We start from the raw sequence: 24,280 nt of genomic DNA on the forward strand, positions 1-24,280 counted from the left end.
TGTGCGCCGCAACGGGAGACGCCCCGGCAGTGAGAGGCCCGCGTACCGCAAAAAAAAAAAAAAAAAAAAAAAAATACAGGATAAAGGAAGAAGTTACAGGCTGAGGAGAAAGTCAGTAGAGAGTTGGAGACGGAGGATATAACAGAGAGAATAGGTAATTTAATGGAACAAAGTGCTGAAGGACACAGAAGTGTATGGGGTTAAGAGCACTCATGTGCGAGACTTCTGAATAGCAGAGGAGGAACGCATAGGTACAGATTTAAATAAGTTTACAGGCTTGCAGTGAAAATAGATAATCTGTGCTTGCATCCTACACTTATTTTTTTTTAAAGAGAGAGATAAGGTTGTTTGCTGAAAATGCAGGGAATAGGGTTGGGGGGGCGGCTTGAGACGAGAAGCAAAGGTTGGAAACTGAGATAAAGAATTAGCACAGTATTTTCAAGTATGTTCTCTTAGGCAGTTCTTATGATCATCTTGCAAGCTTATGAGGACAGATATTACTAATTCCATTTTACATAGTAAAGAAACCTGAACTCTAAGTTATATAGAAAAATTGCCTATTTGAAGTCTTTTTCAGCTATGTTTAAGATCTCATATTACCTAATTATAACCTCAATTTTTCCAAATGCTTACAAATCTAGCTGTGATGCTTTTGATCTTGTAGTATGTCACAGAACCATGACCTAAGCCATATCTCTCTCCCCAGAAGCACTAAACATCTATCCCCCAATCTCCAGTCTTGCTCAGAATTCAGGAAAGAATCAAAGCCTAATTCTTAAAAGTGGAGAGAAAAAAAATTTATAAAAATACTGAATCACTATGTTGTACACCTGAAACTAATATTATAAATCAACTATACTTCAGTAAAAAGTGGAGGGAATATTAAGACGCTGAGCCAAAAATTGTAATGATTTCTGAGCATAGTTAGGTACCTACAAGATTTCAGAGTACTGCAGTTTGCATTCAAAAGCCAAGTTTGAACATGTTCCCGAGTTAAACCTACATCAACAAAGGTAAGGCATTTCCCAACTGGGTGTTTTAGGATACTTAAGTATACAGATAAAACAGGGAGTGGTCAGTAGAATTAAGATCATAATGACAATTCTGAAAAGAAAGAATAAGTAGTCACTAGGTTTTCCCCTTTAATTAGAAACAGAACAATGAAATGGATTTAAGATGTCAAAAGATTAATGCTCCCACCTCAGTTGTCAAGACTTTGGCAATCAGCTTTAAACACCAGAAAAGACTTTGAAATCCGAGAACTAGATTCTATATTCGGAAATCCCTTTTGAGCCCACAGGTGACACTATGTAAGAGAGAAGATTCCAAGTTCACTCTTCATCTTGCTCAGCCTACCTGGAGGATCTCACATTACTGGCCATCCACATCTGGTTGACATCCTCACCGGCATTTTCTCTGACATACTGCATGTTCTGGGGTCTCCTCCTGTTTTGGGTGGGGCTGTTCCCTTCTTTCTTCCAACATTAATTCCCTCCCGAAGATAGTTTTTTTGTTTTGTTTTGTTTTTGTTTTTTTGCTTTTCTTTCTCTAAACTTATCGCCCTTTGATTGATGCATTCCTATGGACCAAACCATCAGTAAGTTAATGGTCTTCAAAGCCATATTTACAGCCCTAACCTCCAGCCAATGATCTAGCTCCAGAGATGCACTTTGGAAAAGATTGGGGTGGGTGGTGAACAACTGATAAGTTTTCTTCCTGTCTGCCAGGTTGCCATTTTTTGGCTCCCATGCTAAAAATTCTATAATCACTCCATACTATTTTATACAGACTATTAAAGAAAAAAACTGGTTATGGTACCCTTTTAATTGAGAGCTGGAAGACAGTGTGATTATACTTCCCAGTTTGTCTGCCTGCTGGTATTGGATCAGTCAAAAAAACCAAGTTAGAGCATGTAATTTCTCCCAAGGTATTGTTGTAATTTATTGTTAGAATTACATTCTACACTAACAAAGTTACATAGCTTCTGCCATATCAAATACTGACTCAGAAGTAAAGGGGAGAGGAATTCTGGGTAGTTTGAAGCAATGAGGCCATGTACATCCAAACCTCTTAGTGTATCCTCACAAAAACCAATACAGAACAACAAAAAGAACAAATAAAACTACATAAAACTCAGGCTTCAACACATCCAAACTTGTAATTACATGTAAAAAAACAAAACAAAACAAAAAAATCCCCCAGAATCCCAATATGCATTCTCCCATGTTCCAGATCTAAGCTTTATTGGACAGCAAGGGCAATTTAGGAAAAACTGAATAGAACAGAGAAGAGCTAGGATAAGGTCTAAAACTGATTTAGAGCCACCACCAGAAAGAAAAAGCCCATCCTATGAGTGAAAATACTGAAAAAAGCCTAGCATAGAATAGAGTACAGATTTTAAAGTACATAGGACACAAGGAGTTATTTTAGGAAGTTAATAGTTTAAAGGGAAAAGAGGATTAAAAGGAAGGAAATGTACCAATCCCAAACCATCAATCCTGTACATGGATATGCAGAAACACATAAAGTCTTAATCTATTTTTTAAAAAAACATAAAAATAAAATGGATACCACAAACTCAACATTTTACCTGGCAAAAGACCACCTCAAAAAAATAAATAGCAAAGTGTAAGAAAAACTGTAATATAACATTCTAATCTGAATTAATATCTCTAAACAAGCATCTGGGGACAGGAAGGAAAAATAATTGACCTAGAACAGTGTAGTATAATAAGAAATATATTTGATCTTGGTCCGCAGTTCCTGGCACAGAGCTCCTAAAACCCCTGGAAGTTCCTGAATGACAGGAATGTCTTCTGTTATTCATAAGGAGTCCCTTTGGAACACACCTGAGTTTATGCTAATGAGGTGATTTAGGATGGAGTCCTTACATAGTCTCATGTGATTAGAGGGCTGGAATTTGCAGCTCCATCCACTGAACTCCCAAAGAGGGAGGGCTGGAAATTAAGCTCTATTAAAAACTCTTGAACAAGATCTGATGAGCTTCAAGGTTGGTGAACTTACCCATGTGCTGGCAGGGTGGGGCACTCCAATTCCATAGAGACAGAAGCTCCTGCACTCAGGACTCTTCCAGACCTCACCCTCTGTACCTCTTCATCTGGCTGTTCATTTTTATCCTTTATAATATCTTTTACAATAAACTAGTACACATAGTGAATGTTTCCCTGAGCTTTGTGAGCTATTCTAGCAAATTATCAAACCTGAGGAGGGGCTCTTGGGAACCCCAATTTACAGCTAGTCAGTCAGAAGTACAGGTGACAATCTAGGCTTGCAATCTGCATCTGAAGTAAGGGCAGTCTACAGTCTAGTGGAACTGAGCACTTCATCTGTGGGATCTGATGTTATCTCCAGGTAGATAAAATTACAATTGAGTTAACTTTGTAGGACACACCATTGGTGTCTGTTGAGAATTAGAGAATTTCTTGGTGTGGGAAAACTCCACATACATCTGGTGTTGGAAGTATAGAGCTTTCCCCTTACAATCAAGAATTCAAAAACAAAGAAAAGAAGTGGACAAAAACAGGAAAAAGTGAAATAGAGCTAACTGGACACAAGAAAGAAATAGAAGAAAAATGGCAAATTCATATCAGAAATGAAGACAAAATTACATGGTGCTCAAAGAATAAATTTACACAAAAATATAAGGACAACAAAGACAGGAGAAAAATAACCAAGGAATGAAAATGAGACTAAAAATGTATCAGAGAGAAAGTATCTGATATAGAAGACAAGTAAGAGAGATTCAATTTATGTTTAATTGGAGTCCCTATAGGAAAGAAATGTAAATCAAGGAGTTCATATTCAGCTAAGCTATCCTTCAAGCATCGAGACTACAGAAAAATAGTTTTAAATATGTGAGAGCTCCTGAGAAGTTTGTACCCATGAGCCCTTCTTGAAGGATTTACTAGAATATAAACTTCATCAAACTAAAACATGATGAGGAAATTTTACCAAAAAGATTGATGATGAGCATTTAATATATTTAGTTATGTACCTAAGATGAAAACAAAATTAGAAACAAGAGTGGAAGAATAATATATAATATGATATGTATTACATGTTATATGTGGTATGTTCTAACAAAATATAAATAAAACAACTCAAAATTTGATGCAAAAGGGAGAGTAAAAAAAAGGAAGGTAAAATAAGCTCATCGGTTATTGTACATGCAGTAAGTAGGAGTTAAAATAAATACCATTAAAAACTCACAAACCAGATAATAAATGGTTAAATTTTTTGAAAAACATGGGACTAATGATAAGGATAGCATTAAATCTGTATATTGCTTTGGATTGTATGGACAATTTAACAACAGTAATTCTTCCAATCCATGAGCACAGAATATCTCTCCATTTCTTCATGTCTTCTTTAATTTCTTTCATTAATTTCTTGTAGTTTTCAATAAACAGGTATTTCACCTCCTATATTAAATTTACTCCTAAGTATTTTATTCTTTTTGATGCAATTGTAAGTGGGGTTATTTTCTTAATTTCTCTTTCTGATAGTTCATTATTAGTATATGGAAGTGCAACAGATTTTTGTGTACTGACTTTGTATCCTGCAACTTTACTGAATTTATTAGTTCTAAGATTCTTTATGGAGTCTTTAGGGTTTTCTAGATAAAATATCATGTCATCTGCAAATAATGACAATTTTACTTCTTCCTTTCCAATCTGGGTGCCTTTTATTTCTTTTTCTTGCTTAATAGCTCTGACTAGGACTTCCAATATTATGTTGAATAAAAGTGGCAAGAGTGGGCACCTTTGTTGTGTTCCTGATTTTAGAGGAAAAACTTCTGGCTTTTTTACTATTGAGTTTGATGGCCATTCCAATGGCATTTTTCACAGAATAAAACAAACAATCCTAAAATTTGTATGGAACCACAAAAGACCCTGAATAGCCAAAGTAATCTTGAGAAAGAAGAACAAAGCTGGAAGCATCATGCTCACTGATTTCAAACTGTATTACAAAGCTATGGTAATTAAAACAGTATGGTACGGGTATTGTAAAAAGAAACAGGTAGGACTACACCAAACTGAAAAGCTTCTGCACAGTAAAGGAAACCAACAACAAAATGAAAAGGTGACCTACTGAAGGGGAGGAAATATTTAAAAATCATATATCTGATGAAGGGCTAATATTCAAAATATATAAAGAATTCACACAACTCAATAGCAAAAAACCAAACTATCCAATTTTAATAATAGGCAGATGATCAGAACAGACATTTTTCCAAAGAAGACATAGAGACGGCCAACAGGTACATGAAAAGTTGCTCAACATCATTAATCTAGGGAAATGCAAATCAAAACTACAATGGCTGTTATAAAAATGACAAGAAATAGTAAGTGTTGGAAAGGATGTGGAGAAAAAGGGAACCCTTGTGCACTGTTGATGGGAATGCAAATTGGTGAGGCCACTATGGAAAACACTACAGATGTTCCCCAAAAATCTTAAAATAGAATACCATATGATCCAACAATTCCACTTCTGGGTATTTATCTCAAGAAAACAAAAACATTAACACAAAAAGATATGTATCCCCATGTTCCTTGCAGCACTATTTACAATAGTCAGAATATGGAAACAAACAAAGTGTCCATTAACAGATGAATGGATAAAGAAATTGTGGCATATGTATACAATGGAATATTATTCAGTCATAATGAAAGAGTGAAATTTTGCCATTTGCAACAACATGGATGAAAAAAAACAAAAACAAAAATAAAACAAAACAAAAAACAAGTTCACAGATAGAACAGAAGATTGGTGGTTGCCAGAGGCAGCAGATGGGGAGAAGGAGAAGTGGGTGAACTGTTTGGAGTGGGTTTTTTTTAAGTTTAAATAAAACAAAATAAAGAGAATAAAAGCATTACAAAATTTATAAGACCAAAGGAGACCACTGAAACAAAGAAAAAAACTTACCTAAATATAAATTTTTTAATAAAAGAGAAAAAAAAAACCCCCAAAGCACAACAAAAAATACACCACACACAGAAACAATGAACAGAACATAATACACATAATAATCATAACATAAAATAATATGACAGACTTGCTACCAAACATACTTTTATAAAGAAATATGAATAGGTTAAACTTGCATATTATAATAAAAAGATTTTTGATTTAGCTTGCCAAGCAAAACACAAATATATGCTCTATATGAAAGACATACCAGAAACAACATGGTTCAAAAAAACTAAAAATAAAAGTATGGAAAAAGGTATACCTGGAAGATGGGAATAATATGAAAGCAGGGGCAATGATACTAATAAGAGATAAAGCATAATTAAAACTAAAAAGCAATTAACTGTGTCAAAGAAAGAGTCTCTTTGATGCTAAAGTCTCAGTTCACTAAATGTATATTGTAAATATCTATGCACCAAATAATACAGCATATGGCTTTACAAAGTCAAAACTAGAAGAGATGCAGGGAGACATAGATAGAAGCCCACTGATAATAGGATATTTTAACATTCCATTCTCAGTACAAAATGGATTAAGTGGACCAAAAATAAAAAAGATACAGAAGATCCAAATAACATAATCAATTAGTAGAGCTCATGGTTATATATTTAACTTTACAATGTGATAATAGAGAATATACCTTCTTCTCAATCGCATATGTAACATTCACAAAAACTGATCATTTATTAGGTTCTCCTCCACAAAAAAATCAACATATTCCATAAAACAGAATGACTAAAAACAGTGTTCTCTGATCACAATAAAACTAGAAATTATTAACAAATTTTTAAAAATTAAAAGGCACTTTCATATGGAAATTAAATAACTTCCTACTAAACAACTTTTGGGAGAAAGATGAAATACAAATAGAAGTTACACATTTTTTTAATGATAATGAAAAAAATTATATATCAGAATTTATGAGTTACAATTGAAATGAAAACTAGAAGAAAATTCATAGCCTTAAACACTTTATTAACAAAATGAAACAATAAAAATAAGTAAATTCCCAGATCAAAAGTTGGAAAAAGAAAGTAAGCCAAAAGAAAGTATCAAGAAGGAAATAAAGATAAAAGCAGTAATTAATGAGGTACTGAATAGAAAAACAGTAGTTCTCATTCATAAATCAAAATCTTGTATGCTGAAGAAAAAATAACAAAATAAACATGCCATTAGATAAAGTAGGAATCACATATATACAAAATCAGAAATGACAAGAGTGAAATAACCATTGAATCAGAAGAAATTAAAAAGTCATGACTCTACAGACATCCGTATAAATAAATGTGAAAACCTATAAGCAAAGGATAATTTCCTAAACTCCCATTAGAGATAGAAAGTTTAAACAGACAAATTTCCATAGAAGAAATAAAGAAAGTTATCAAGAAGTACTCCACAAAAAGAACCATGCCCGGATGGTTTCACAGGGAAAAATCTACCAACGCTTCAAAAACCAAATACCCTCCGTGTTGCACAAATTGTTCCAGAGCTTAGAAAATGTAGAAAAACTTCTTAATTCTTTTTTATGAAGCAATTAAAACATTGATACACAAACCAAAAATTTTTAAAAAGAAACAGAAAAAAAACCCTATATGAACCCTGTGTGGTGTGGGATCAGAATGAGGGGTATGATTAGAGGTACACACACACATATAGGTCAATATCACCTTCAAATATTGATGTAAAAGCTCTAAATAAATATTTGCAGACAAAATCCAACACCACAGTAAGATAACGATACACAAAGAACAAGAGGGATTTAGTCTAAGAATGCAAGGTTGGTTCAATCCATTAATATAATACATTATATTAATAGCTCAAAAAAAAATCATGATCATCTCCATAGATGCTGAAAAAGCCTTCAACAAAACTTAAGATCAATTCCTGACTCTAAAAAAAAAAAACACTCAAGAAAACTGGAGTTGATGCATACTTTCTTAGCATGATAAATAAATATATACACTTTGTCTTAAAGTATCTTACTTTTAACAAGGAAACACTAGAGGCATTTTTACTAATTCAAGAATTAAGACATCCTCTATAACACTATTTAACACTGTAATATAGGTATCTGCCAATGCAATTAGATAAATCAATTAGGGGCATCCGAATTGGAATTGAAGATGTAAAACTATATTTATAGATGATATGATAACAAACTTGGAAACCCCTAAAGAATCAATGATCTTGGGACTTCTCTGGTGGCACAATGGTTAAGAATCTGCCTGCCAATGCAGGGGTCACGGGTTCGAGCCCTGCTCTGGGAAGATCCCACATGCCACAGAGCAACTAAGCCTGTGCACCACAACTTCTGAGCCTGAGCTCTAGAGCCTACGTGCCACAACTACTGAAGTCTGCGTGGCAAGAGCCTGTGCTCCGCAACAAGAGAAGCCACCACAATGAGAAGCCCATGCACCGCAACGAAGAGTAGCCCCTACTCGCCGCAACTAAAAGAAAGCCCACGCGCAGCGACGAGGACCCAACACAGCCAAAAATAAAATTAATTAATTAATTAATTTTTAAAAAAGAATCAACGATCTTTAGATGGTAGAGAAACAGGGAGTCTCAAACACTGCTGCTTGGAATGGAAACTGGTATATTCCTTCTGGACAGGAATTTGGTAATATCTAACAAAACTACATATGTATGTTTACCTTTTAATCCAGCAATCCCACATCTGGGAATATATTCTGAAGCTAATTCTCTAGTGATGTGAATGAATGTACTTACAAGGTTATTATTCATTGTGGCACTGTTTATTTATAAAATATTTGTAACAAGCTAAATGCCCATATGTAGGAGACTAGTTGAATAAACTATAGTACTTCTACATAATGGAGTATTATGCAGAATGAAAAAGATCTCTATGAACTGATATACAGTGATTTCTAAAATACTTTCCCGAGAATTCTAGGGTAGCAAATAGGTAAATATATTGTGAATAATAAGAATCAGGAGTTTTAAATCTGGAAAAGGAGAAAAAGTAGAATGAACCCTGCGTGGTGTGGGATCAGAACTGGGGGTATGATTAGAGATACACATACACATATTAATACACAGATACACATGTGCATACACATACATACACAGTCATATATATATATTCACAAACATACATACACTCATGCTGATCTTTTTCATATATAACAATCTGAGCCTTAGGAGTCACATAATTAGACTGAAGAAATAAAATTTCATAATTTTTAAAATTTAAATTTAAAAGATACTGGCTATTCAATTTATAGCATAGGAAGATATTACGAGGAACAACTGCCAGGAAAAAAGGCTCTTAAACAGAGCAATCAAGCTAACCTTTAAATAGTAAAGAATTTACTCATATATGTGGCCAGATCATAAAAACAGAAAAATATAATATTAATCTCAGTGGCAAATATTCTTATGTGCCCAGCTCAGATTATTTTTATATTAGTAAAATAACATATTACCCTTCAGAAAAGCTGCAAAGATGCAAATGGTACTGGATATTTCATAATGAAACATGTCAAAAGCCACTGTACCTTACAGTAAAATCATAGGAGCAAGAGGCCAACACGGAAGCATGAAATGGTGAAAACTACAAAAAAAACACAAAAAACCCTTTTTGAAGTTAACTGTAATTATACCATGCTACTTCATAAGGTCATTCCCATGAACATTATAATAAAGTTCATCTAACTTAACCAATTTTGTGAATACATATTATGATTGCTATTAGCACAAGTATCAAATAAACATTTAAATGTTAAAAGTTTTAAAATAATTTTTATGTTATTTGTATATCACATCTAATGAAAATGATATCAAGGTCAAAAAACTGCAAATTTAAAGACAAGTAATATTTAGTAATGAACATGTTTTACCAGGCTGCCCATTGCAATTTTATTTCTTCCATGTTTTTCTTACCAGTACTTTAATAGTTATATACACATAATATAATTACATTTGAATGCTCTTCATAGTTTGCAAAATACTTTCACTACATTACCCTATTTCATTCTCAGAAGCACTGTGAAATATATATAGAAAATATTTTTTAACTACTAAAACCTGTGCGCCATGAAAAAAAATCAGGGCACTGTGTCTCATGTGTTGAGTTGTAACCAGTAAAATTTAAAATATTAACTACAATTTAGAATTTTTTAAATAGGAATAACATAATTATCTTAATGAAAAGATCAAAAAGGTACCTTTTTATCCTTAATGTAAAAAACAAAGAATGAAATTGGGAAATGTCCCTTAATAAGATGTTTTCCACAGTGACTTAGCAAAATTTACCTAAATAAAAGCTGGGAAACTAACTTAAGTCACCTTATACCTGACAAATTTGAGGGGATCAGCAGAAAAAAGTTACCTCATCCTCTGCTGTTTACAAAGTGGAAAACTGTCTATACCCTAAACTTCTGAGAACATTCATATATACAATCATGTTAGGGAAAATAAAGAATTAACTCTCTCTCTGTGCAAGTTTAAACAAAATAAAGAAATCTTCCCAATGAATGAAAAATTGTAAAGAATATAATACTAAAAGTAATTTACTATAGTTAAAAAATATAAAAAGGAATAGTAGAATGGGGATGACAGAATGAAAAAAACATTTTTATTTAATCCTAAGTACTGCTTGACTATATTATTACAATTCATTCAATAATTATTCCAGTATTTTACCCAATTTTAGCTTTCAATATTCATTATCATTCATTGGATAACAAAAACATGCATAAAAAAGAATCAATAACCCCATCCCCTAAACACCTTTTATATATACTTCATTAAATATATTTATATTTTTGTTCTATGTATAAAAAGAAAAGATAAAAACTTACTTTCACTCTCCTAATAGCATAGGTGTGACCAAGAAGTTCAAATACTGGTTCTCGTACATTCCTCAAGTCCCAGCCTCTCAAACTACAATCAACTGCCCCTGTCACCAGCAAATTCTGAAAACAATTCAGGGAAAAGTAAAGTGTGACATCTTTGCAATCAAGCAGTACCCAAGCTTTCCTACTAGAAACAGTGTCTATTTTCTGGTATTTATTTAATCTGATCCCAGGAGTCATTCTTGAAAAGTTATATAACATTATAAAAAGGAGTCAAAAAAAAAATAAAACAATTAAAAAATAAAAAAATTAAAAGGAGTCAAAATATACATCAAAAAGCAAAAATTAGTAGGACTTGAGAGAAAAGGAACTCAATATGCTTTAGGCATATGATGGAACACTATACACAACAGAAAAAGGCATAGTCTCAAACAGCATTGTAGATCTTCCAATCTAATTTTAGGAATATTAATAAGAACATAAGATTTTAAAAATTATAGGTGACAAATGAGCCCACCCTTCTTTTCAGCATCCTCTGAGGTTCCTACCAAGTATTAAAAGGCAAGAGGCCTGCTAATTTACAAATATTTGAAAGTGCAAAGTATAAATTAAATTTTTATGTTTGTCTAATTCTAAATCAATCACTGCTCTCAACTCTCATGGGCCATGTCTTAATATAATATGTAACACTATCTGAGAATTTATGCAGAAAGTGGTAAGTCTCCTATCTAGTCAGGTTTTATAAATTCTGCTATCTAGACCCTAGGTGAACCCAGAGCTCATGGCTGAAGAGGCTAAGAGCTGCGCCCACACTCAGCCCCATTCCACATCAATCAGGGCAGTAATCCATTGTCTGAATGTTATCGGCTTCAATATAAGCTCATCTGAAAAAAAGCTGCAATGATTTTTTAAAAAATTTTTAAACTACTCTCAAGTATATATCAGCAACTTTTTTAGAATTCCCAAAAGTATAACACACAGTCCACAATTTCATTTTCCTATTTGGAAAATTCATGAGAGAGATTTGAACTGTAGTCATCAGCACTGAAAATTTTATAAAATCAAGTATTATTTTGCATATGTTCTATATTTTTTAAATCTATTTTGTTTCTATTTAAAGAACTCAGCCGATACAATGTTCTCTTAACCTTCACTGTTTACTTTAAAAGTGGGAAAAACAAGGCATATGTTATACTTATTTGTCATACTCAACAGACTACTTCAGGTACATAAATATATTTAAACAGCATATCAACACATATTTAATCCATTTCTATTTCTAATTCATATGCTCATATGGTTAGCTGAAGCTCTGCAAAAAGTTACAAATGGACACTGCTATCTTACAGAAACATGAAGCTTGGTTATGCTTATAAGAGAAGATGAAACAAAATTCTAAAAACTGATGGACTGTCAAATTAAAAATCAAGTTACAAATAGTTCAGCAGCCCCACCAGCAAAATGAAGAAGAAATGAAAGCAAAAGATGATACAAATTGGCAGGGTTAAGAGCAATAAAGTAAAAAATTACGTAACTTGTAAAGCAGTTTCCCAAATAAACAAGTAAGCCTGAACTGCTGAACTTTTGAGAATTTCTGTTTCTTATTCAGCCTGTTTTATGTGCACTTAAATCCAATTAAGGCTAATGCAGGTCACTCACAATCATCAATTAGAAACGAAAGGGACTGAATTTAACTTAATGGTCCATAAACACTATCAAAGTCCACATAAACAAAGATAAAATAAAATCTAAAACATTTCAACATTAGGAAGGGCTCAGCAGCTCAAGATAGAACCAGACAGGGTACCTCATTGTATTTACACCAGTCACAACTCAGAATTTCTGCCTGATGTGCTGGAACCACAATTCTGACTCCTGTTGTCTTCACATCCCAAATTCTCAAAGTCTGATCGCCTGGTGAAAGAGGAAGACTTGATCACTTTCCATCACACCACTTGGATACTCGGTACCCATGACAACAAGTCAGGGGAAAACACACCACTTTCACTATCAGGATACTGCCACCTATATATCATATACACATATACATTGTTTTTGTACTATAATAATGCATAAGACCTACTAAAAGTGAAGAACTACAAAAAAATAAGGCACCATGAAAATGTTTTTAGATCTACTCAAAGCAGGAAAATCTAAATCTCACACTAAGACAAACATAGCAGTGATTAAACACAAACCCAATGCATTTTTCTTCAGGATAGGAAAAGGCCCTGAAAATCTTTGTTTCTTGTAAATAAAGTTAGCACCCTATACCAGCATATTCTATAAGAAACAAAATGCTAATAGTTTTACTGTTAAATGTGTGCAAAATCTACCAAGTTGAAATGGATAATTTTCAAATCTTAGCTTTTACATTTATTACATTTTAAAGGGCCATCCAAAGGTATATTTTTCACCTTGGAAAAAACAAGTTGAGAAAATTTGTCATTATACTCTGAATTACTACAAAAGTGATTATACTCTGAATTATTATACTCTGAATTACTCTGATTACTACAGATAATACTCTGAATTACTAAAAAAAGGATTTATATCACATAGCTGCACAAAATCAACCCTGATTAAATGTTTTACAGGCTGTTTGCCTTCAATTTTGTAAACTATGAGGAAATAACAAAATGACCAGATGAAAAACCCTGAATATATGTATATTTACATCAAAATTAAATTACAAACAATAACTGATCATGTGAGAAAGCCAGTTCAGCTTAATGAAAAAAAAAAAAACAACAATGTGATGGCAGGCATAGTCTTGATTCCATTTGGTAGTTGTGTGACCCTGCACAAGTTATATAATATCTCTGAGACTGGTTCCTCATTTCTAAAAAAGAAACAGAATCCCTACATGCAGGATGGGAAAAGAATTTAGTGTAATAAAGTTTCTGTAAATAGTTAGCATGGTCTCTAGCATATAGTAGATATGCTAATATGTGGTATATAAAAATGCTAAATTTTAAAAATTTCCTTTAGTTACCTACATACAATTTCCTATCATCCCAATTCTAAATCATATGTCATTTACCTAAGTTCAAGAGTTTTAGACCATTTTTTTCTGATTTCTTTGCAAGTTGTTTAAGAAAGATAAGAATTAAATTGCTGGTGGTAATGAAATGTAGAGGTTAAGAATGGGGGCTTTGGAGCTCCAGAGCTTGGTTCTAATCCAGCTCAATCATTTGGTAGCTGTTGACATTTAGTCAAGTTACTTAACATCTTGGATTCTTACTTTCCTCACCTATGATAAAATATCTGGCTTATACAGACCCACAGACGTGAAGGACAAATTAGTGGTTACCAGTGGGGTGAGAGAAGGGCAGAGGGGCAATATAGGGGTAGGGGATTAAGAGGTACAAGTTATTAGGCATAAAATAAGCTACAAGGATATACTGTACAACACAGGGGATATAGCCAATATTTTATAATAATTATAAATGGTGTATAACCTTTAAAAATCGTGAATCACTATATTGTACACCTGCAACTTATATAACATTGTACCTCAACTATACTTCAAAAAAAACCAAAAACAAATCTGCCTTATAAAGTTGAAATGAGATAAAGTTTTAAAAATAAAATAACAAAACATAGCCATTATTAGAAGTCATTCCTGTCCCTATTAATAACATGAATAAATAATAACTAATATTTATTGAGTGCTTAGTATATGCCAAATGCAGCATTTTACATGTACAGTCAGTCCTCCATATTCGTGGGTTCCAAATCTGTGAATTCAACCAATCATGGGCCAAAAATATTCAGGAAAAAAAAATTCCAGAAATTTCCAAAAAGCAAAACTTGAATTTGCTGTGCTAGCAACTATTTACACAGCATTTACATTGTATTAGGCATTTTAAATAATTTGGGGATGATTTAAAGTATACAGGAGGATATGCATAGATTATATGCAAATATGATGACAATTTATACAAGGGACTTGAGCATCTAGGGATTTTGATATCCTGCGAGGGTCCTGGAGCCAATCCCCAACAGACACCAGAGATGAATATATTAACTTTAAAAACATCACAACAAGTGAGGTAAAAATTTTGATAACATAAAAAGTAATTTTTGTAGTAATTTACAAATGAGGAAACTGAAGCACATGGAGCTGAAGTCAGTCAGCAGAGAAGAAACAAAGGAATCAGGGCTAGAATCAGAACCCAGGCTGTCTGGCTTCCTAGCCTGTGTGAACTATAACTACACAACGTTGCCCCCTAATGTTGTCGAAGGAGAAGTGCCACGTGATCAATGGCGAAACCTTGAGGAATTATTCTTTTAATTTATACGTTAATTATTTTATAAATTGGGGAAAATTTTAATAGACACACACACACATAACATTCTGTCGTATTTGCCCCACAATTATTTTAAAAGTAAAAGTAACAAAACACAACAGATAGTGCTGAAACCTCTACTGTATTTCCAACCCCATTCCCCATCCTCCTTGCCCAGGGCTACCACAATCCTGAATTCAGTGTGCATCCCTGTAGTTTGTGTTTTGGTAATACTTCTACAACATTTTTATGTATTCATAAATATGTACTATTGTTTGTGTGTGAGATTAAAATTTTTTTTAATTTAAAAAGCATCATCCTCCTACTTTACAAAAGGTTGAAAACCACTCTGATAGAAGAGAGTGACTAACGTTTTTGAATCTAGCTAAGGATAGTGGTGATGAGACGGAATGATGAGTTGGAAAGTACCAAATGGAAATGGTTCAGAATTGGTACAGACTAGAGCTCCCAAAATTTCAGGGGTCCTAATTATAATCACTGTCTGTGGTCTAGCCACCAGTCAGTAGAATTTCTTTCAGAAGTCTAAGTAGCTTTGATTAAATGATCTTTCATGACTTTCCCTAACCTTCAGAGCTTACAGCAGGGTGGTGTGGATGTCCAGAGTTTGGCCTGCCCAGCAACACCCTTCCAGGAACAGCACCCTCTTTTCACCATGTGAGTCTAGAAAGACCTATGGCTCAACACAATCAACTGGCCAAGGACAGGTCTAAGCAAGACCAGTCATACTATCTCATTTTCTGCCCCTGCCACAGCTGACAGGTCAAAAGTATCTACTTGGGGCTTCCCTGGTGGCGCAGTGGTTGGGAGTCCCCCTGCCGATGCAGGGGACACGGATTTGTGCCCCGGTCCGGGAAGATCCCACATGCCGCGGAGCGGCTGGGCCCGTGAGCCACGGCCGCTGAGCCTGCGCGTCAGCGGCTGGGCCCGTGAGCCATGGCCGCTGAGCCTGCGCGTCCGGAGCCTGTGCTCCGCAACGGGAGAGGCCACAGCAGTGAGAGGCCCGCGTACCACACACACACACAAAAAAAGTATCTACTTGGGATTTTTCTGAAGTATAACTGAAAAAATAATGGCAGTCCCTCTCTCCCAGTAGAATTTACAGGTTATAAAATTGAGAAGCTGCTGGTGGCCATGTGTTTCACTGTATGGAGAAAGCTGGCCTGCAGAGTCAAGTCAACAAGCAGAGAAAAGTCCAGGTTAGAGACAGAGAATGTGTCCGGGGGTCATTTAAGCATCCCTTCCCCTTCTGGGGTTGCTTTTCAATAAATTCTACAAAGACCTAAGATTGCTCAAGTTCTTTCACCTATAGGCAAAGGCGAGCCCTTATCATCATGGAAGCAGTGAATGGAATTCACCTGAAGCTTCAAACTCTATAAAGCCTAGCCCCAGAGAAAAAGATTCGATTTGGCACAAGGCTTCCACTAAAACATAGGAAATGGCTAAATGATGTATACTAGCTTTCAAAAATTTATATGTAATATCAGGTCTGAAATCATAAAGTCTGCTATAACCATGACTAAGCTTTGTTTAAAGTTCAATGAGCTTGTGTTCATCCTAATAATTACATTCCTAATAATTATATTTATGGGTGTATGTGAATGCTTTAAAGTACCAAAATATTACAATAAACGTGGACTAGGAGATTAAGAAACAACTAGTAATTCTAGCAAAAATATGGATGAATCTCACAAAACATAATGTTGAGCAAAAGAAACTAGACATGAAAACATAAAAACAGGTAACATTAATCTATGCTATTACAAGGCAGTTCAGTAGTCACCCTCGAGTGGGGGGTCGGGTAATGACTGGAAGGATGTGCGGGAGGCCTCTGGGATGCTCTGTTTCTTGATCTGGGTGCTGGTACACAGATGTGTTCATTGTGAAAATTCATCACATGCTTAAGATTATGCACTGTTCTGTATGTGTACTATATAATGTATTGTTATATTATGTATATAATATACATTATATATGTGTACTTCAAATTACTCTGGGACAATCTTTGGTTCTTCACCATCATATTCAAGCAATGCTTTTTAAAAACACCATGGCTTAGGTTGTCCCCTCTTGCAGTTAATTTAAAGGGCACAAAAAAGTGAGAACTGCTCTGAATGAGCTGAGAATTCCACTTCTGCTGCACACATTCGTCACTTCCTCCTCATCACTTTGTTTTCTAGGTAGGAGAGGGACCTTCTGGCCCACTGGTACCAGGACTCATTCAACTCTTTTAGCCACCAGGACATCTATATTTATATATTTTTTAAATTGCATTTTCCAGACAACTGGCCTTTCATTGTCAGCCAGACGTTTATCAGGGCCCTTGATAGTGCCATAGAACCACCTGAAGTACCAGCTTCTCTTATCAGTTGCAGACTTGCCACTGACAGCAGAACCAGTGAATTTAAGTGTATAATATGGTATAGGATGTGCTGGCTACTACTATGTCTAATTCAATTTGCAGCATTAAGAAATTGGGTAAGGAGAATAAGTATAAACAGTGAATCTGAGACTGTGAAGTGAAATGAGTAGAAAAAGGATGCATATTGGGCCCAAATAATTTATTTGAAATGCCAGATGCCTATCAGATGTAATATGACTTTTTTCTTAGAGTAGAATGATTTTTTTTTAACTACCGGACTCCACATAGTCAGGCATGGCTATGATTTATGCAATTATATGGAGTCTGTAATAGCAGTAATTTAGTTTTCATGGTTCAAAAGAAAGTTTACTTCATATTAATCCTCTTTATGTAACGAGCTCAAATATTCTTCCCTTTCATCTAATTTAGAAATATGAATTCTGTACTAATACAACTTTCATGAACTAAACAAAACCAATGTCCTTAGAGAACTCTGCTAAGGAAGATCTAAATCTCTATATATGCCCTTTTGGTCTGTCTTAACTTAGCTAATGATATATTTAGGTCTAGATTTGCAAATACCATACAACTTTGAAGGTGACCAGATTCTTGGAAAAACTCAAATGCTATATTCGCATATACTATCTTAAAATATAAACTGTTATAAGCAGTTGAAAGACATAATTAGCTATACGTGTGCCACAGGATTCAACATAAAACTATGTCTTGACTGCCTATCATATAAGCTTCTACCATTTGTAATATTTGTGAAGACATATATTTTACAATACTGGGTTTCTCAACCATGAATTCTGCAGTTGAAACTATTTTTATGCAAAGATTATAGTATGTTTTATAGCAAGCTCTTGTCTGTAAGCAAGAAGACAAAGTAAGAGAATTAATTGATAAAGACCATAATATAATTCAAACTATAACCGACAAAACTGAGGAAAAAAACTAAAGAGTTCTCAATCTAAGGAAACCACTTCCTCTCTGAATTCAGCACTGAAACCATTCTGTCGGTTTTTTTTTTAAAGAGATGAGTATATTTCTATTAAAACAAACATGCAATTTCTATCACATCAACAGAAATAAGCTATTTATTTAGGCATCTTAAACAGAGTGACACCATAGAATAGTACAGTGCTTTCCAAATTAGGCTGATCACTAGACTCAGCTGGGGTGATTAAAAAATATACTTCTGGGGCTTCCCTGGTGGTGCAGTGGTTAAGAATCCACCTGCTAATGCAGGGGACGCGGGTTCGAGCCCTGGTCCGGGAAGATCCCACATGCCGTGGAACAACTAAGCCCGTGCGCCACGACTACTGAGTCTGCGAGCTACAACTACTGAAGCCCACGCACCTAGAGCCCGTGCTCTGCAACAAGAGAAGCCACCGCAATGAGAAGCCCGCACACCGCAAAGAAGAGTAGCCCCTGCTCGCTGCAACTAAAGAAAGCCCATGCACAGAGAGGAAGACCCAACGCAGCCAAAAATAAATAAATACATACATACATACACTTCTCAGAGGTATCTGATTCAGTAGGACTAAGATGAAAGCTAGAGTTCTGTTGTTTTTTCAAGCTTCCCAATGACTCTGATGGTGGGCCAGGTTTCAGGATCACTGGACTAGTATGTTATTATACAAGCATGCATTCCAGATTCTACCTGGAGGAAATTACTCTAAAACTCCATTCTCAGAGTTTTAGTTTCTAGATAAGCACTGACTCTTAATCCTTACAGCACATACGTATGCAAAGGCCATTCAGATCTTCCTCAGATATGCCCTGCTCTCTCCACATCCCCTCCCTCTGCTTTCTGCTTCTCATCTCCTAACTCTTACTTGTTCATAAGGTAGCAGTTTAAACACTATTTCCTCAGAGAAGCTTCTCTGACCAGCCAACTTTGACGAGCTCAAGAATCCTTTGTTAACGTTTCCACAGAATTCTGAGCACACAGGTTAATCATAGGAGTCACCACTCAGAGAGCCCTTACTCTGTGCCAGGCACTGTCCTCAGCCCTTTGCTCATACTAATTCACTTAATCCTCATCAAAACTCCATGACATGGGTATTATTATCACCCTTATTTTTTAAATGAGGAATGAAGAGACAGAAGTTAAGTAGCATGACCAAAGTCACGTAACAGTGGTGAAAGCGGAATTTGACCACAGGGAGGCTGACTGCAGAGTCCATGTCCCTAACCACTGTGCTGTGCCCTGTTCCTCAAAGAACTTCATGCTCCTTATCATTATTGTTGCTAGGCTTTTTCTTAGCATCTCTCTTTCCCACTGGGCTATACACTCACTGTATCTTCAGGGCACAGACAAAGGTGGACATTCACTAAATATCTGACTGACTCACTGACAATGTCCCTGTCAACAATTAAAATTAACCTTAAATATGTTTTAAAAATTCTGGTAAGATGGTTATTCCCATATATTATAGAATAATAATCAAAACATTTTAGTGTTTGCTTGTGTAAGGTACTCAGCTATGTCAAAGAATATACATGCCCTATAAGAAATATACGAAAACAAGTCAAGCAAAGCAGTGCACTGTACACAGCTTGGTAAGAAAATTTTCTTCTCTCTCTTGAAATGGCAAAGGCACAATGAGACCTTTAGAGCTTACCCCAACTTTTACTATGCCACAAACCCTCCTTTTGTAGAGTGGAAGAAAAACTTTAAGTCTTTTCAACTTTATTGAGTAGGCAAATATTGGAAAAATCATCATGAAGAAATATTTCAGGAAAATGTCAAATGGTTGATAAATAAACCTTCCAATGAGTTTCCAAAATCATAAAATCTGGCAGAAAATGGCTTTACTGTATTCAGTTCTTTTAAAGGAACATAGGTTACAGCTCACAGGTCCAGTGCTAGGTTTTTGTCAAATCCCTTCTGATTTACTCCAAGTCTTGGATGTGCAGACAATTTAGTTCATATTGACCCCCTATCCATCTTCTTCACCTAACCAGGATTCACTCTTGCCATTCTCAGTGTATGTAGCTGGGTACCACCCTCTCTCCCATTTCCCATTCTCAACTGCAGGAGCTGAGCCAGGCCCAAGCCCATCAACACATTACAGCCTCCTCTCACAGGCACAGTGATTAGTTTAGGAACATCCACACAGGCCATCAGAGCCCATGAGAGAAAATGAAACATTTTTAGATGTCTGAAAAAGAATCTCCCACTTTCTCCTACTGGACAAAAACAAGAAAGGATGCAGGGGCTAGAGCTACTGCCATTTTGCTATCATATGGTACCAGATACTGAAACCAACTTAACAGAACACAGAACAAAAGAGATAGCAAGAACAGTCTTTGAGCCCTACATCCAGCTGTGTGTACACAGCCAGGTGTAATTCTGGAAATTTCAACTATGTGAGCAAATAAATTATCTTCTACCTTAAGGCAGTTTGGGTCAGAATTTCTTTCACTTTCAACCAAAGACATGCTGGCTGGTATGACCACAATTTACATTCATTTCTAATATAACACATGAAGGTAATGTCATTAAACTGTCTCTTTTTTCTGTTAAAGCAAATGGACATTCTGTTGATAAAAGACTCTTTTTATATACTATCTATTTACAAAGTACAGATACTTAAGTTCTGTAATTATACTGCTAACTCTCTACACACAGTCTTTTTCTGCTACTCAGTCTCACACACTGAATATTCTATATATAACATCCAGAGTCAATATTATGTATAATATGCTACACAAAAGGCCAAGGTAATACAAAGAAGTGTGTGTGACTCAGCCTAAATAAAGGGCTAATATACAATTCTGCCTGACTTATTTACTTTTAACATCTTTATTGGAGTATAATTGCCTTACAATGTTGTGTTAGTTTCTGCTGTATAACAAAGTGAATCAGCTATGTATACATATATCGCCATATCCTGTCCCTCTTGCATCTCCCTCCCACCCTCCCTATCCCACCCCTCTAGCTGGTAACACAGCACCGAGCTGATCTCCCTGTGCGATGCAGCTGCTTCCCACTAGCTATTTTACATTTGGTAATGTATATATGTCAATGCTACTCTCTCACTTCGTCCCAGCTTACCCATCCCCCTCCCCGTGTCCTCAAGTCCATTCTCTACATCTGGGTCTTTATTGCTGTCCTGCCCTTAGGTTCATCAGAACATTTTTTTTTTTTTTAGATTCCATATATATGTGTTAGCATGCTGCAATGAACATTGTGGTACATGACTCTTTTTGAATTATGGTTTTCTCAGGGTATATGCCCAGTAGTGGGACTGCTGGGTCATATGGTAGTTCTGTTTTCAATTTTTTAAGGAACCTCCATACTGTTCTCCATAGTGGCTGTATCACTTTACATTCCGACCAACAATACAAGAGGGTTCCCTTTTCTCCACACCCTCTCCAGCATTTATTGTTTGTAGATTTTTTGATGATGGCCATTCTGCCTGGTGTGAGGTGATACCTCATTGTAGTTTTGAGTTGCATTTCTCTAATGATTAGTGATGCTGAGCATCCTTTCATGTGTTTGCTGGCAATCTGTGTATCTTCTTTGGAGAAATGTCTATTTAGGTATTCTGCCCATTTTTGGAATGGGTTGTTTGTTTTTGGGATATTGAGCTGCATACGCTGCTTATATGTTTTTGCAGATTAATCCTTTGTCAGTTGCTTCATTTGCAAACATTTTCTCCCATTCTGAGGGTTGTCTTTTCGTCTTATTTATGGTTTCCTTTGCTGTGCAAAAGCTTTTAAGTTTCATTAAGTCCCATTTGTTTACTTTTGTTTTTATTTCCATTTCTCTAGGAGGTGGGTCAAAAAGGATCTTGCTGTGATTTATGTCATAGAGTGTTCTGACTATGTTTCCCTCTAAGAGTTTTAGAGTGTCTGGCTTTACATTTAGGTCTTTAATCCATTTTGAGTTTATTTTTGTATATGGTGTTAGGGAGTGTACTAATTTCATTCTTTGACATGTAGCTGTTCAGTTTTCCCAGCATCTCTTATTGAAGAGGCTGTCTTTTCTCCATTGTATATTTTTGCCTCCTTTATCAAAGATACGGTGACCATATGTGCGTGGGTTTATCTCTGGTATTTCTATCCTGTTCCATTGATCTATATTTCTGTTTTTGTGCCAGTACCATAGTGTCTTGATTACTGTAGCTTTGCAGTATAGTCTGAAATCAGGAAGCCTGATTCCTCCAGCTCTGTTTTTCTTTCTCAAGACCACTTTGGCTATTCGGGGTCTTTTGTGTTTCCATACAAACTGTGAAATTTTTTGTTCTAGTTCTGTGAAAAATGCCAGTAGTAGTTTGATAGGGATTGCACTGAAACTGTAGATTGCTTTAGGTAGTACAGTCATTTTCACGATGTTGATTCTTCCAATCCAAGAACACAGTATATCTCTCCATCTGTTTGTATCACCTTTAGTTTCCTTCATCAGTGTCTTATAGTTTTCTGCATACAGATCTTCTGTCTCCTTAGGAAGGTTTATTCCTAGGTGTTTTATTCTTTTTGTTGCACTGGTAAATGGGAGTGTTTCCTTAATTTCTCTTTCAGATTTTGCATCATCAGTGTACAGGAATGCAAGAGATTTCTGTGCATTAATTTTGTATCCTGCTACTTTACCAAATTCATTGATTAGCTCTAGCAGTTTTCTGGTAGCATCTTCAGGATTCTCTATGTATAGTATCATGTCATCTGCAAACAGTGACAGCTTTACTTCGTCTTTTCCAATTTGGATTCTTTTTATTTCTTTTTCTTCTCTGATTGCTGTGGCTAAATCTTCCAAAACTGTGTTGAATAATAGCGGTGACAGTGGGCAACCTTGTCTTGTTCCTGATCTTAGAGGAAATGGTTTCAGTTTTTCACCATTGAGAATGATGTTGGCTGTGGGTTTGTCATATATGGGCTCTATTATGTTGAGGTAGGTTCCCTCTATGCCTACTTTCCAGAGAGCTTTTATCATAAATTGGTGTTGAATTTTGTCAAAAGTTTCTTCTGCATCTATTGAGATGATCACATGGTTTTTATCCTTCAACTTGTTAATATGGTGTATCACATTGATTGATTTGCGTATATTGAAGAATCCTTGCATTCCTGGGATAAACCCCACTTGACCATGGTGCATGATCATTTTAATGTGCTGTTGGATTCTGTTTGCTAGTATTTTGTTGAGGATTTTTGCATCTATGTTCATCAGTGATACTGGCCTGTGGTTTTCTTTTTTTGTGACATCTTTGTCTGGATTTGGCATCAGCGTGATGGTGGCCTCGTAGAATGAGTTTGGGAGTGTTCCTCCCTCTGCTATATTTTGGAAGAGTTTGAGAAGGATAGGTGTCAGCGCTTCTCTAAATGTTTGATAGAATTCGCCTCTGAAGCCATCTGTTCCTGGGCTTTTGTCTGTTGGAAGATTTTTAATCACAGTTTCAATTTCAGTGTTTGTGATTGGTCTGTTTATATTTTCTAGTTTTTCCTGGTTCAGCCTCAGAAGGTTGTGCTTTTCTAAGAATTTGTCCATTTCTTCCAGGTTGTCCACTTTATTAGCATATAGTTGCTTGTAGTAATCTCTCAAGATCCTTTGTATTTCTGCAGTGTCAGTTGTTACTTCTCCTTTTACATTTCTAATTCTGTTGATCTGAGCCTTCTCCCTTTTTTTCTTGATGAGTCTGGCTAATGGTTTATCAATTTTGTTTATCTTCTCAAATAACCAGCTTTTAGTTTCATTTATCTTTGATATTGTTTCCTTCATTTCTTTTTCATTTATTTCTGATATGATCTTTATGATTTCTTTCCTTCTGCTGACTTTGGGGGTTTTTGTTCTT

The 24,280-nt window shown here is 35.3% G+C and overlaps 1 protein-coding gene across 2 annotated transcripts in view; it reads right to left on the reverse strand.

The window, feature by feature from the left end:
* PEX7 (peroxisomal biogenesis factor 7) overlaps nucleotides 1-24,280 on the reverse strand; it is a 103,669-nt gene that overhangs the window by 52,654 nt on the left and 26,735 nt on the right. For both annotated transcript variants that reach the window (XM_055087486.1, XM_007130580.4), the window contains exons 6-8: nucleotides 12,616-12,722; nucleotides 10,815-10,928; nucleotides 9,510-9,565 (exon numbers count right to left, since the gene is read on the reverse strand). In XM_055087486.1, the coding sequence (XP_054943461.1) occupies nucleotides 9,510-9,565; nucleotides 10,815-10,928; nucleotides 12,616-12,722 (277 nt within the window). The remainder of the gene's footprint in view (nucleotides 1-9,509; nucleotides 9,566-10,814; nucleotides 10,929-12,615; nucleotides 12,723-24,280) is intronic.

Source organism: Physeter macrocephalus, chromosome 10, assembly GCF_002837175.3.
Source record: "Physeter macrocephalus isolate SW-GA chromosome 10, ASM283717v5, whole genome shotgun sequence".
In the NCBI taxonomy this organism is placed as follows: Eukaryota; Metazoa; Chordata; class Mammalia; order Artiodactyla; family Physeteridae; genus Physeter; species Physeter macrocephalus.